Below are 15,271 nucleotides of genomic sequence, written 5' to 3'. Positions count from 1 at the left end.
ACAGGAAAGCAAACTGGTTATCAGCAATTTATCTCTGGTTCAGTCAGCACAAATACACATTCTGCCCACCCTCTTTACATCTTTTGACTCCTATACTATAGTATCTAATATGAAAATGCAAGTTAGCATGATAATGCTAACACATTGTGAGAATTCCAGTAATTGAAGAAAACTTGATTCCTCAAGATAAAGTACTTACAAATTCATAACATTTTCAACATATTCAGAGGTAAAAGGATTTTCTACTCTACTGTAAATTAATAATCACTAAATAAAAACCAAAAAGATAAAAATTTTAAAGCACAGGTATTATACTGGCAACTTTTATTTAAGAGAATGTATTTGTTTCTTGATTTTAGCCTCTATTTTTCAATATCATACTGTCTTATTTCCCTGTGCTGTTTCTAATGAATGTAAGGCAACATCTCAAACCACATCAGTAAAGATTTTCAAAATTTGGTCTTACTTACTGTGGATTCCAAATTGTCCATCGTCAATAATAATTTCACTTTCTAGAATTGAAGGAAAATAGAAAACCTAGTTACAATTCATAATGTATGCAGAATGAACAACTGAGAAATTATCCACCTTACACATTTTTTTAAAATATGCAATCTAAAATTTAAAACCGGCCCAAAGTGAATAAGCATATTTATTGTGGCCCTCAATAAAGAATTCGCTTTTAAGGAGGCTATCAAACAGTAACAGTTCTTACATACTTGGTGATTATTCATGATGTTACAAGAAAAAGAAAACTCCTCAGACAGGTGCTCTAGAGGCACTGGGACAAACTTCTACATCCATCGATGTGTGAGGCTGACAGGTTGCTGGACAATAATATCTCCTGGTTGATTTTTTAAACTAAAGGTCTTGGCACAATTAAAATGCTTATTCTTATGTAGTGCATATTCTGAACTTATCTAAAATGTAATTCTCCTCAAATCCCAACTATTCTCTATAGCCAGCTAAAAGCTTTACAGTGTAAACTTACCTGTATACACAGAGCTGTGAGGAACTACCAAAAGAGTAAGTGCTAGCACATGCCCTTCTAACAGAAATTTCAACTGAGACACGCTGTTAAGCCCCGCTCTCTGAGTAACAGGCCTTCCTGCTCCTTCCTTTCCCAGTTTACCTTAAACATAAGTCTGAAATATTTGTCAAAATAAGTGTGATAGTTCCCAAGAATCTGATGGATTTCACGCAACTCTTAAGTTTAGAAGTTATATTTTCCAAAAGTATTAAAGAAATTTTAAGACCAGAAACAAAATAATCTCACTTCTCACAATACGAAAACATATTTAACTGTAAGATGCTTCAAAACACAAATTATTTTTAAAATACTCAATACCTAATAATTTCCAACCTCATATACGACTATTAAAATTCTTAAGTACACTATCATAAAAATTCTAAATACACTATCAAAAATGTATTAAAGCATGTAAAAATCTATAAAAAGGATGGAATATTTGTTTAAACGTAGTGTGTCTTTGCTACAGGGTAAAGCAGAATCTCTTGCTACTTTCTAAGCTAGTAACTAACAAGCCATTTATTATCTTTACATTCAAATTTTCCCTAGAAACTAAAAGATACATTTCTCCACACCGAGTCCATTTACAGATGAATCCAAGTGGATAATTTAATGAATGTGAAATGAACTTCAAATTTTAATCTCAATACAGAAAAAGAAATTCAAAAATACTTGTATGAAGAGAAATGCCATTTTTAGGCATAAGAAAACTGAAATTAAAAAAAAATAACTGAATATCAATTTTAACATAGCCAGCAAGGATTTAAATTAGGGGGAAAATATGTCTGCTACAACCGAGAAACACGAATTCATTCATACAAGTTTATTCAAGTATTTACTAGTTTAAAAAAAACCACACACACAATAAATAGAATAATTTGTATTATTCTTACTATTCGAAGTTAAAAATTTAAGAATCTTTATTTTGGATTAATTCTCTCCTCAAACGTTCTCTAAGTTTTCTGAGCAAGAAATGAAATAAAGCCATGGATGCTCAGCCAAGAAGAATAAATATTCCACAATAAATTAATCTAACTCCCCAAAATAAAAATAACTAGGCAAGCATTTCTAAAAGTTTATAAAGCATTTCTGAAGTTTATAGAGAAAAGTAATTAAGAACTATTTAGTTTTGAAAGATCCATGAAATGCTAAGTGAAATTTGTAGTACTGACAATGCACTGACCTTAAACTTTAGAATAATAATTAAATCCCACTAAGCCATTGTGCAGCATATTAGTAACTTTATGCATATGCCTCAAACAGATGCAGTTAATGCCCATACCTAAAGGGGTTATTGATCGTGGTTGTAGATGAGTCTCCCACTTGTGAACTATGACTTGACATGGACCACCGATAGTCTGCAATTTAAAAGTTAAACGTCTGCAATAATTTCTTATATCTTATTTTCTACCCATGACTCCATTAGATGTTTGTGGCCTAAATCTTATACTTAATATGAAACCAAGAGATTCATCTTGTTAATTATCAATGTCATATGCCCCAAGTCGGGAATGTACCAAGTCACAAAACAATGAGTGCTGGAAGAAAATGAGGATGAGGCAATAAACAAACCAAAAAAAAAAAAGGGATGAACTGGCACACAAAACCATCTTAAACCCATTCTTAAATCTGCCTATTATACTCAGGTTTGTTTGTTTTTTTCCAGAGAAATTTTAATCTTTAACTGATATGCTGTCCTAAGCTAAAGTTAACCGCAAATATACTTTATGTTTGATATGTCAGCAGTCAATGAGGTGTTAGTGGGTAAAAGTATCTCAAGTTACTCTCCAATTGTTTGAAAAAAGCCTAAACTCTACGACAACAGGAAGAGTAGGAACAAGTAAGTACTTCAGGATCAATTATCACAAGTTCCTCAAGAAACCTGAAGGCATAATCAAGTTCTTTATTATATATATTTAAGAATAGTAAATAGATAACAGGAAGAACATCAGATTTCTCATATCACAGTAACCGGTCTTTCTAAAGGGCACAGGAAACCCTAAAAGAAAGGACACATGCATGGGTAAATGTGAAAAACTAATTTCATAAAAGGGGAACTAACATTCAGTTTCACTCTTTATTGCCTTAGAGTTTATAAATTTATAGTGTGACAATTACTAATATTGTCCTTTTATGAAGTTCTTACTAAGAAAATAAAGCTTTATGTGTTGTCGATAACATCTACAGCAATTTAAAAACAAGAATGAACCTACAAAGACTGCCTGCATTTAGCTAAAAAACTGAAATATTAAATGTTTCCTAATTTTCCTTTAATTATTAAAAAAAGACTAAACTTATGTGCCAAAATAAAACCCTTAAATATACATTGTAAAAGCAAAATTTCAAACTATAACCTTAAAAGTTAATTTTTTGTTCTTTACACATTTTCTGAAGAAATGTAGTAAAATACAGGAAAGCAAAAAGAAAAAACAAGTCACCCATGATTACCACACCACTTAGGGATAATCACTATCGACATTTTTGCACATCATCTTCAAGCCCCTTTCTAGGCATATAGTAAATATACTCTTTAAAAGCCAGGAGCATATTAGCTTCTCTCAATATATTACACATCTTTAGATGGCATTAAATACTCTTCTAAAACATGTTATAGGATTTTCAATATTGATTATATTTAATAAATGTGTCAAATGATAATATGTAACAAATTAATAATTAAACACAAAAGATTATTCTGCCACTTAAAATAACCAGAAGTTAACATATTTTTTAAAACTTGCAAACTTTTGAAATTTGTAAACAAAAATATCATTAGATATTCATGCAAATCATTTATCCTGGGATAATTCAGGAAATGCTCACCTTCTCTAGCCAAATACCTCGTTCGTTATAAGGGTTCACTTCTGAATTGGTAGACTGGGTAGATATTTTTAAAAATGTAAATGTGCAACCACTCATCCTAAATTATGGTGAATTTCATTTCCATTACAATTAAAAAATGGGATACATTTAATCCTACATCTCCTATTTTTTACAACTTTTTCATGTCACATTTTTCTGAATCTGTTCTTTTAAACATCAAACTTTCTAATCCTCGAGAGATGCAAATGTATACATTAAAAATAAGAACGATGTTTCTTAGCAATAATAAGCAGCCAGAAAGAACTAACCTATTCCCTTCCTCCAACTCTTCCCATGTCCCCTACATCCCCTACTTAAAAAAAGCTTCGCTACAAAGATGGTGTGGGGATCTATATTTCCACAGAAGTTACTAATCAAAAGTGACTTGAAAGGTATCCTGAATATTAAATATTAGCAAGGATAAAAAATGGGTAGAAAGAAAGAGAGTCTGTTTTCAATTCAGGTGTCAGGCAACTTTACTAAGTGTTGACTATAGCATCTATAGATAATTATTTAAGAATAGTCCTGTGGATTAATATTTAATAGGAGACATATTTTACTAGTGATTTTAATAACTCCATGCTCATCTGTTTTAGTTACAAACCCACCATTTGCAAAAATAACAGAAAGGCTGCTTCCAACAGATGACTTATAATGTGTCTATCAGCATTCACACTGCAAATCCATGTTGGTTGGTATACAGCATGTTATAATAGTGAAAAAAATGAACCAAGTTTTAAAATACAGTGAATTTCTAAAATTGTTATGACTACTTTATTAAAACTTTAGAAGGTATTCTTAAAGTTTAGCTTACTAAAGTTCTGAGCATTGATATATTAAAAAAATTTAAGACCTGAGCATTGATATATTAAAAATCTCAGTAATGACTCCAAAGCATGTAATTCTTTTTAAGGCTCTATTCCATGAATAACATTCTTCAAAAACTTAGAAAAAAGAACAGTTCCATTCTGTAAAAGGCTGCCATATATTTAAGCATTTTGGAGTCAAGAGGAAGGTGGATCTTTGGAGGAAAAAAAGGAACACTATTAGTCCAAGACAGTACTCCATTAACAGTACTGGTAAAGTTATTTCACAATTTAGCATATATTAAATCAGATGATTGCTTGAATGTTTCTGAACATGTACACAACAAAAACACAAAAAAATCTATGTTTCCACACACACAAGTCTTAATGACTGCTTTCTTAAACAGTTAACATCACTCAGCTACATCAAGCACTGAGAGAAATAAACAAGATTATCATCCAACACGTAGGCTGGAGGTTGTTTTAACGAAACCACCAAGCAAAATTACAACGTAGTCAAGTAACATCACTGCTTTTAAATACCATGAAAAATGTAATTGTGAACATTAAAATTTTTATTTTCTTTCCAATTATAAAAAATAAAGTGCATGTAAAAGGATCTCTTAGGAATTTTCATCTATGCTGTCAGAGGCCAGACTCATAGTAATTTTAAAAAAATCTTTATTTTTAATAAGACCAATAAAAAAAATGGTCATCTATGAGCGAGTAGGGCTAAGAAATCTAGGTTGACAGACATCTATGAGATTATTCAAATTTGAAGTTAACAGCTGAGGGTATTTAACATTTAGAAGAACTTTATTATATTAAGAAACTACTGACAAAATGACAACCTGGGCTATTCTGAAAATAAATCATCTGCCTATCACAGATGACTGATTTTCTTGTTAAAGGATTTAAGTGAAAATCAAGATAGATTAAGAATAAAGTAAAAGAGTGCAATGAATCTAATTATAAGTGAATGTTAACACCTATAAAAATTACAAATAGACATGTTACTGAAAAATAAAGAGGTATTTCCACTGAAATGAAGGAAAAATTTCAAAGACAATATAATTAAAAATTGGCTAACATTTCTGCATGAGATAACATCCCAAATTTTAGTCACAAGAGGAGTGGACATGGATTTTAAAAATATTTAAATTACACATTAATTCAAAAATTATCTTTGGTGAAGATGCAAAATTAATGGACTATCTGCAGGCTCACACCACTGTTTTCATTGCAAGAATATCTACTACTTTGTTTTCTATGTTTAAGTAAGTTAATATTTTGATTTGTCACCTGCAAACTTATCTTAAAATTCAATGTATCAACATTTTAACCTAATTCTACAACATGTGTAGCTGTGAAAATTAAGAGAAAAAGGACTTCAAGACTCAACTTCTAAACTAAAAGAAATATGCCAGGAGGTGCAAAATATGAAAGAGAAAATATGAATGTAAACACTTTACATTATTTACAATAAAATTTTAGCTATGGAAAGGACCTAGGAAATTTATAGTTCAAATCATTCATTTTACAGATGAGGAAGCTGAAGTCTGAAGGTCAAATGACGAGATCACAAGATTTTTAGCTTAGGTAGACTACCTCCTAAAACTTCTGATCCAGTAAAATTAATGTTATTACCCATTTCGGCTTTTCAATGCTTTATTTCCTTATTATTCTTTATATTCGTAAAATATATATTCCAATAATTTATATCATTTCATAATTTAAGATTCCTTGAACATCAGTTCTATCATTTGACAATGCACAACTGAGACAGTTTCATAATTATTTCTATTAAAAACTGTTTCATTTAAAAAGCGCCACCAATTTATTTAAAAAATGTCACTTTAAGCTGGCATGTGGGAAAAAAAAACCTCTAGCCATATGCATGGGATTTTATGTAGCTATTTACTCTATTCCATGAAAAACATACTTACCATGGCTGCCCCTGCATCACACGGTACATGTGTACACGATACAGAGCACCTACTTAAAGAAACACACTCACCAACACATACCGTAAACTTTTGCAAGTATTACAAGGGGAAAAACTTGTTTTTTTACTGTAAGCAGATTTCTTGCCAATCTTTTCAAAAAGGCATTTTGGACTGATTTGCTGCTTTTTGTTACATTTTCAATTAAGAGGGAAAATACTGTAAGTTGGCTTGACTTGTGTTGACAATAGTCTTACTTTAGAAAACTATGTCCAAAGGACTCATTACGATTTTCTTGTCTGAATGTTCCTGTAAGTAAAATTTAGTTGATTTCACATGCTACAAATTTCACATACCAGGATCCTCAAATAAGCTATCAATATCATGTGTGCTGTGACCTATATATCTATGCACATATGTTTAATTCATACTGAAGAACAATGCCACGATGCATAACCCCTATACCAAATAAATGATCTTTTCTTAAGTCATTAAAGTGAGACTACTGTCAAGATAAGCCAACACAATTATCAACCATAACGTAATTTAAGTTTAATTACTGAATATTTACAATGTATTTTCAGAATAAGAAACGTAATAGGTGCAAAAGACAGCTGAAGTGGGTTTGTCAGTTTTTTCTTTTTTATAATGGTGGCTAAGAGAATGAGGTAACAGTGGCTGCTTGCATTTTTCACATGTAACAAGTATTCAATGACCCCAAAGGGAAATACATTTTTTTTTTTTCAAAAGTCTAATCCATGTTTTGCTTTCTAGATTCCTGCCTAAGCCCTTGTTCATATGCAGCCCAAGTGTGCTCAAAGGTAACAATCTGAAGGAAAAGAATCCTTTCAGCAAATTAAAGTAAGAGGGAAAGAACCAACTTTTTTTTCTAAATATGAAAATAATCTTCAAATAATAAATCACTGTGAGCAAGCAGATTTAGATTTGATACTCCAAAGGTCTTCAGGAAAGATCCTGGTCTATTAACACCATTGTTGAAAAAAATCTCAGAGAGATGACCTCAGTTTTGATAGAAGGTAAATGATGCAGCCAATAAGAGTGGCTGCTGTAAAATAATTCTTAAAGATAATTACTCACTTAAAGCTGGCTATATACTTCTCTAAATGTATTCATACCACATATGGATTAACAAAATGAAACAAAAAGAGAAACTCTTGCAACTGGATACTAACTAGTTTACAAATTACAGAGAATACATACCCATTGAGAACATTTATCATTAAAACCAATTTTATAACATTGCAGAATATACTTACTATTAGTCTTTTAAAAATTTCACTGCAGACACCGTCTGCCTTTGAAGTGGATACTTCTTTGCTTTTTGGTACTAAAATGTTATTAATCAAGAGTTCTAATTTCCTTATTAGATCAAAACAAACTCAATTTTGCTTTTAATGTTTCCAAACATAAATTAGTTGCTTTTGAAAGAAGTTGGCTAAGAAAACTGGAAACTAGATGACGAAAACATACCTTTGGTTCTAAAAAGCACCCTTTGAAGTAGCGATATTGAACTGACGCTCCTCTGCTGAGCACAATGGTTGCTTTCCACAACATGCTGTGAGGAAAAAAAAAATTAAAGCAGCTGCATCAATATCAAACTAAAATGCATAAAAAAAAAGAATAAAAATAAAATGCATAAAGATCTCATAATTCATAAAACTCCTCAAATAGGGTCTGTGACCAACACCATTTATTTATTCCTATACAGAATGTTACTACAGGCCTCATCTGTACCACGCAGGCAGTGGGAATGCAATGATAAGGCAGAAAGAGCCCTATCTTTAAGATTTCTTTCTTGCGTAAGTAGACAAATAACCAACTTTCTGAAGTGACAAGAAGTTTGGGAGAAGGCTTTTGGAAGGGAGGTGCCTCAATGAGGAAGTATCTGAGCTGAGAGCTAAATGATGGGAAGGAACCAGTCACAAACAGAAAAAGCAAGTAGCACAGAGATGAAAGCCAGAGTCAGAATCTTCTCTGACTTCCCACTTGGCTAGAGATGTTACATGGCTGCTAAGAGGCTTTGGGACCAAGACTGGCAAACTACACTCATGTTCTCAACTGTCCCTTGTTCTGTCCTGCCCAGCTTCTGACTATTCCCCTAGCCAAGCAATCAGTATCTGTACATTACTTGTTTCAACCGATGTCTTCTACTGAACTATACTATTCTAACATATTCTACTGCTATTCTAAAACTTTGACTCAACAGTGAAAAAATTCACAATTCATGATTATAACTGATTTTTAGCTTCAAATCACAGACCAGTAGTATCCAAAGTGGAGTCCTAGGACCATCAGTATCACTTAGGTGCTTGTTAGAAATGCAGATTCTCAGGCCTCACCTAGACCCATTTAATTAGAAATGCTGGGAGGGGGGCCCAGCTTACCGTAATTTAACAGGTGACTCTGTTAATAAACACTTAAGTTTGAAAGCCATCACAGATCATTACCTAAACACTATTTCAGCATGAACAGTTAGTTCAGTATATAAATGGTAGCTCCAAATGTTCTTCTGTGACACCAGATGGCTAGCACCGCACTCCACCTGGCTTTGCCAAGATAGGCGTCACGGAATTATCCTCACTCTGACTTAATCCTGGTTCCTAAGAAATATCCACAGCCAGCTGTCACCCGTGGTCCTACCTTCAGCAATCAAATTAATTTGGTAGTAACAAAATACATATGCCCTGGCTCCACCCTTGGGAGACTCTAATTTCATATGTCTGTGGTAGAGCCTGGTCATGTGGAGTTTGATAAACTTCACAGGGCACTGGATGTGAATGATTGGTTGAGAATCACTGCTGTAAAGCAAGGATAGCAAATACTTGGCATATGTGCTCCCACTTTTCCCTGATAAGCCTCAAAATCATTTTTAGCATAGGACTCTCGGCAGATTCTACTAACTCTAAGGTGAAATTTATTTCCTATGTCTGTTAAAAAAAAAAAAAAGACAAATTTGTAGAACTATTACACACATAAACCAGCCAGCTAAAGTATATGAAACTAGTTCCAATTGTGCACACTAAAATTAGTGGGAAGCTTTGAAAAATGTGCTGGGACCCCTCTCTAATACACAATTTCTCAATCTCCAAGAACAGGGACTAGGCATGTGTATTTTTTAAAAGTCCTCACAAGTGATTCTAATGTGAGCCCCTGGTAAAAAAAAAAAAAAATCACTAAATGAAGAGATGGAAAGAGGAAAGCAATGAGTCTTTTTATTCCAGTTCTCTAAGTAAATGTAGCCAAGTTAAAAATGAACCAGAACTGCTCCGTGACGTCGAGCATGAACATAAGCTGATAAAATTCAAGATAAACCAGGAAAGAGGCGGTGAGAAGGTTTAGTGCACCTGCCTGATTTTGAATCACCTTCATATCCTTCCCCAAAATACAATAAAATCTATAAGGAGAGCAAATAAAACCACAAGTGACCCACATTTTCTGCATTATTAGGGAACACTACACCAAGACCTTTGAATTATCTGTAAGTAGGAAAAAAAGTCCAAAAGAGCTCTTGTCACCAGAAGCCTGTATGTATAGAGAGGTTTAAAAGACTGAAAAGGGAGCACAGAAGACTTAGATGCAGAGTACACTGAAATCCCAAAGAACGTCAAATCTAAAACATAAGAAGTTTGCCTTTTGTATCATCATGTATCATCTGCTTGGGAAGCACTGTTTGTCTGCCATTCAGCGGTCTCCAACCTTTTTGGCACCAGGGAACGGTGCTCCTATGAGAATCTAATGCCTGATGATCTGAGGTGGAGCTGAGGCGGTGATGCTAGCGCTGGGAAGCTTCACTTGCTCGCCTGCGGCCCAGTTCCTAACAGGCCACAGACCAGTATTAGCCTGTGGCCCTGGGGTTGGGGACTCCTAATTATATTTCAGTGTACATCAGCAATGTAAAAATGGCTGGTCCCGTTAAGTGTTACTTCATTCTGTTTACATCACTTTGATGAGGCTGGATGAAATGAACTTAAAACAGGTGACAGGGCACCTCAAGAGTTCAGAGCAGAGGCATGTTTTAGAAATAAGTTCAGAAAGGTTAGGTTTCACTTCGGAGAGAAGTGGCTCATCTGAAAATCAAGGAAAAAATAGCCACTTGAAGGGAATAAATGTCTTGTTCCTCCGTGATCCCAGTTCATTTATCAAAAGAACTTTACTTGTGGCTGAGAAAATGTGCACACCAATGACAAATAGGGGAAAGGGTGTCCTGTATATGGTTTTTGTTTATTTTTCTTGGCTTATATTATGGTATTGTTTTACTTTCCTTGTTATTTTCCTTTGCTCTGCCATCAGTGCTTCTCAAACTATCTGCTGTGAAGGCCCAGTTTTGTTTGCTTGTTTGTTTTACCTAACCTGTCCTGCAACCAATACATTTGGTATCCATACCCATGAGGTTCAATAAAATGAGTCCATGGTGACATGCATGAATGCCCCAGCAATGTCAAACTGCTATAAACATTTCTAAATGTTTGCTCCTAATGTTTGTATTTCTCCCTGATAAAAAAGGTTTTTGTCTAGCTTTGGTCGACGGGCCACATTTTCAGCAGCACTGCTACATATATGCACACACACATACGCGCACACACACAAAATTAGAATTTGAGCTTCATAATCACTGAATCTGGTGCTTCTCCCAAGGTGCATTTCCTCCTCTCTCCTCATCCCCACAAATACATTTGGACAATCCACTTCCAAATTTCCCCAAGTGGAGAAGATCCACCTACCTTTGTTGATATTCACTGATTCTGTCCTAACACCTAATTTTAGATCTTTTATCAAGAATTATGTACTGAGAAGCCAAAAGATAGTATTTGAAAGGCTTTTTTAAAATAAGAAATAGCAATATCAGCCTATTATTTTAGAAATATGGTGGTAAATATCAAAAGAACGAGCCAAGAGTTGAAAATGATTGTGAGAGGCAGAAATTGAGGAAATGGGAAACTTGTTTTTTTCCACAACAAACTTTGTAAAACTATTTTAACTCTTTATGCACATATGGTAACTTTGATGAAAAGAAAAAAGAAAAAGAAACCAAGGTATCTTAGTAGACCCCAAGTTTGTAATCCAAATGTCACAATTATTCTGTCACCTGACATTCCCATGCTTACCTTTCACCTGTCTCATTCTCTGGAAGAAGAGCCACAGCATTTTGAGGACGCCAGTTTCCCAAAGCATCACAGCTTCCACATATCGCAAAAACTTCTCCTAAAGAAACAGACCCAGTTACAGCAGCATAAGGAAAGTTCTAAATTTTAGTTTTAGGAAGCAAACCGTTGTCAGTGGCACTAGTTCGACTACATGCAGGGTCCCTTTCAGCAGAAATGGAAGACCCTCACTGGAAGCAAGGATTTGGACCCAATCAGCACAGTAGCATCTGTGTTATTAATTGAATTACACCTCTACGGAATCAAAGCGAAAGACAAAAGGGATGCGTAGGGATGAACTTCATTCATTCAACTACTCAAGCCAATAAGAAGCAACAAAAAGACAAAGTGATTAAACCACAGTCACTGCCTTCAAGGCAGCTTCCAAGTTAAAGCAGCAAACACTAAATGCATAGAAGTATTCTTAGTAACTGATATTTTCCAGGAACTCAAACACTAGCTATTGACAAGCTAAAGATCAAGAAAAGTATCAAGGGGACAGGAACAATTTAACAACAAAAATCCTCAACAACAACAGAAAAGATTTATATAGTGAAAAATCTAGTACTCCTTATGAAAATGACTTGTTTCATCAGAACACTTCTTATCAATAGACAAACCAACATATAGCTATCACCTATATTTGCCAAATGTCATATATTTAGCAAAAGTCTATACCTTCTTGGATATAAGTATGCGGAAATCTTTGACTTATAAACCAATACATCCTGAGTTAATATAATTAAAATTCATGAGGAAATAATAATGAATTGAGCCCACATGACAAAGTTCAAGACAAACTCCTCTACATTCTAAAAGTAACTTGGTTTCTAAGCTTTAGGCACTACTCTTGAAAGACTAGAATTATAGTGGGCTTTAGCCACCTGCATGAGGATTTTGTAGGCTTATACTAATACTTAAACAAAATTCCAAGTGATAGTCATTCAGGAGTTTTCAGGGTTCTGAATACATGTGTGTGAAGCACAGGGTGGTTTTGCAGAATGATTTCATGTCAAAATATTTTAAATATTTAAATTCTTGAGAGTAATCAGACTTTTTTTTTTGTAATTAACTTAGGTTATCACTACCTTCTCTGATTTTCTTTTAAAAGGATAAACACTGTTGTTAAATACAAGGCACAGATATTCATTCCCAAGATTGTACATGTCGCTATGCATATTATAGCATATTCTCTGGCTCCTAGCTCAAAGTACAGATCAGCAGAAAATCAGATTCAGGCCCAATACACTTCCTTTATAAAGGAGTTGGTCATTTCTTAGCCCCACAGCAGCTACTGTTTGCTCTGGAAAGACTATATGCCCCAAATAGAAAAAGTAAAGTTGGGCAATCAGTCAGTGGTTCATTCTTTCCTTCTATAAGTATTCCTGCATTTTACCAATTCCCTTTTGGCAATGTTACTTCGTCTTTCTGCTGATTGCCTGTGAAAATGACTTCTATGAGGAGAAAAAAAGGGAAACTTTTTAATAGACAGACCTCTTTGTTTAATTGGCTTTCATTTATAAAAGATTATAAAGACTTGAATGCTAACTAAAGGAATCTGCAAACAGCTCTCTGACATATTTTTTTCACTTGTTTCCTCTAACCTCACCCCACTCTGTACTCTCTACTCTCTACATTCAGCACACTTCCCATTTCCTCCTGATTCAGTGAGGAAATCAAGGTGATGGTGGAGTTGAAAGTCTCCCCAACATCTCCTCCTCTCCTTCCTACCTATAGATTCATCTGCATTCACATCTACCATTATCTTCCCTCTAGACCTTGAGAGTAAGAATCCCCTCTTTTCAAGTCGACCCATCTATGGCTAATGCTGTCATCAGTCCACTTGCCTGACATGGCCAGCTCCTTCTAACTAGACTGCCTATGTACAACTCCCTAAAAGATACAATATAGCTCTACAGTCTTCTCTCAGCAGAGAAGGCTGCACAATGGACTGGAGGTGAGTGCTTGACCCACAGGAGCCAACTTATTTTCAATCTGTGGAATCTTGCCCAGAGGATGAGCTGAACCAGACCATTTCCACTAAGACTTTGCACCTGAACAGACATACATTCTGTCAACTGCTGTATGGCTGCTAGAATAAAGATTCTGGATAGACAGAGTGAATCATTCATTCGTTCTTTGAACACATCTTTACCCCTGCTCGGAGCCAGGCACTGTGCCAGATGCAGGAATTCATCAAGAACAAGACAAAAGTCACATTTTCACAGAGTTTATAATGAACAAAATTACTCAAATAATTCTAAGAAATCTGTAAGAGGTGCTACAAAAAGTCCTGAAACTTGAACTTCATAGAAACCTTAACCTGGCTGAATGTGGGAGATTGTAGTAAGGAGAGCTTGGGTGGGAGGAGTGGGGCACAGATTTAGGCAGAGGAAATAATCTGAGGGAGTCCCAAAAGTGAGAAGGAATGCAATATATTTGAGGAGCTGGCCAGTATAACCAGAGTGTACTAAACAAGGAGGTATCAAACCCAGGTGGGATACTGTTTTGACATGCTATCATACACTAAAATTATTTCACAATGTTACAGTATACAGCAAAAAATACAATAAAGATAAAAATAAAAATTTACAAGTAGGGCTCAAAGTTATCTTAGCCAATATTTGACCAACTTCTTGCACTAACGAAATTTCACCCATTTTCATGCTACTTAGAAATTACAGCCCAACTCTCTGTCATGTGGCACATTAAATAAAGTTACAGGTTTCTTAGAAAACATGAGAATCAGATACTATTTGGGGCGTTTCCTCTCCACCCCCTTGAATTTATCATGTTTCAAACACATTTCTGGTATTGGGCGAACTATAAAGATATTAACATCTGAAAACTCGGCCCACTCTAATAACAACTCCACATTTAAAATAAGCCAGATGAGAAAAATGCTAATTTAAAAATTGTTTTAAATTAAAATTTTACAATACCTGGTAACAGATTTCCTCTTATTTCAAAAGTAACCTGAGAAGGTGTCATTCTGATGGACTTATTTTAGAATGTTGTGCTAGAAAAAAAAGAGATGTCATTTATAGTATATGAAAATATCAGCTCTAGATCGCTACTCCAAGAAACAAATTAAAAACTCAAGTATCACCCACTGAAACAAATTAGTTATATTCTACAACAAATTTGAGAATGTGCTTCTTAGTAATTAATGACTTAAAGAAAACCTTTGCCCACAAATCACTCTTTTCAGATTTCTCTTTATTAACCATAAGACCATCATCACTCCAGTTCTGCAGACTTGAATTTAGAGTCTTAACTCTGCTATCTATTACCAAACCCTGTTGATTCTAATTGATCTCACGTACATGCCTTTCTTTCCAAAGTTGGAACTTCATTCAAAACCGTAAGTCTCCTACCTGTATTTTGGCTTTTAAATCTCTTCCCAGTGATACATTTTATGTCATTTAGAATAGTCCTCCTCAATATTATTGGAATCACTTCAATTAC

General features: G+C 34.3%; 1 protein-coding gene across 1 annotated transcript in view; it reads right to left on the bottom strand.

The window, feature by feature from the left end:
* The window catches only part of GPCPD1 (glycerophosphocholine phosphodiesterase 1), a 46,968-nt gene that overhangs the window by 27,493 nt on the left and 4,204 nt on the right, over positions 1 to 15,271 (bottom strand). The window contains exons 2-6 of the mRNA XM_039863773.1: positions 14,746 to 14,822; positions 11,768 to 11,864; positions 8,133 to 8,217; positions 2,313 to 2,388; positions 471 to 512 (exon numbers count right to left, since the gene is read on the bottom strand). Coding sequence (XP_039719707.1) covers positions 471 to 512; positions 2,313 to 2,388; positions 8,133 to 8,217; positions 11,768 to 11,864; positions 14,746 to 14,794 — 349 coding nt within the window. The 5' untranslated portion in view covers positions 14,795 to 14,822. The remainder of the gene's footprint in view (positions 1 to 470; positions 513 to 2,312; positions 2,389 to 8,132; positions 8,218 to 11,767; positions 11,865 to 14,745; positions 14,823 to 15,271) is intronic.

Source organism: Pteropus medius, unplaced genomic scaffold (genome assembly GCF_902729225.1).
Source record: "Pteropus medius unplaced genomic scaffold, Ma_sr-lr_union100, whole genome shotgun sequence".
Taxonomy (NCBI): Eukaryota; Metazoa; Chordata; class Mammalia; order Chiroptera; family Pteropodidae; genus Pteropus; species Pteropus medius.
This window is presented reverse-complemented; position numbering and strand designations above follow the sequence as displayed.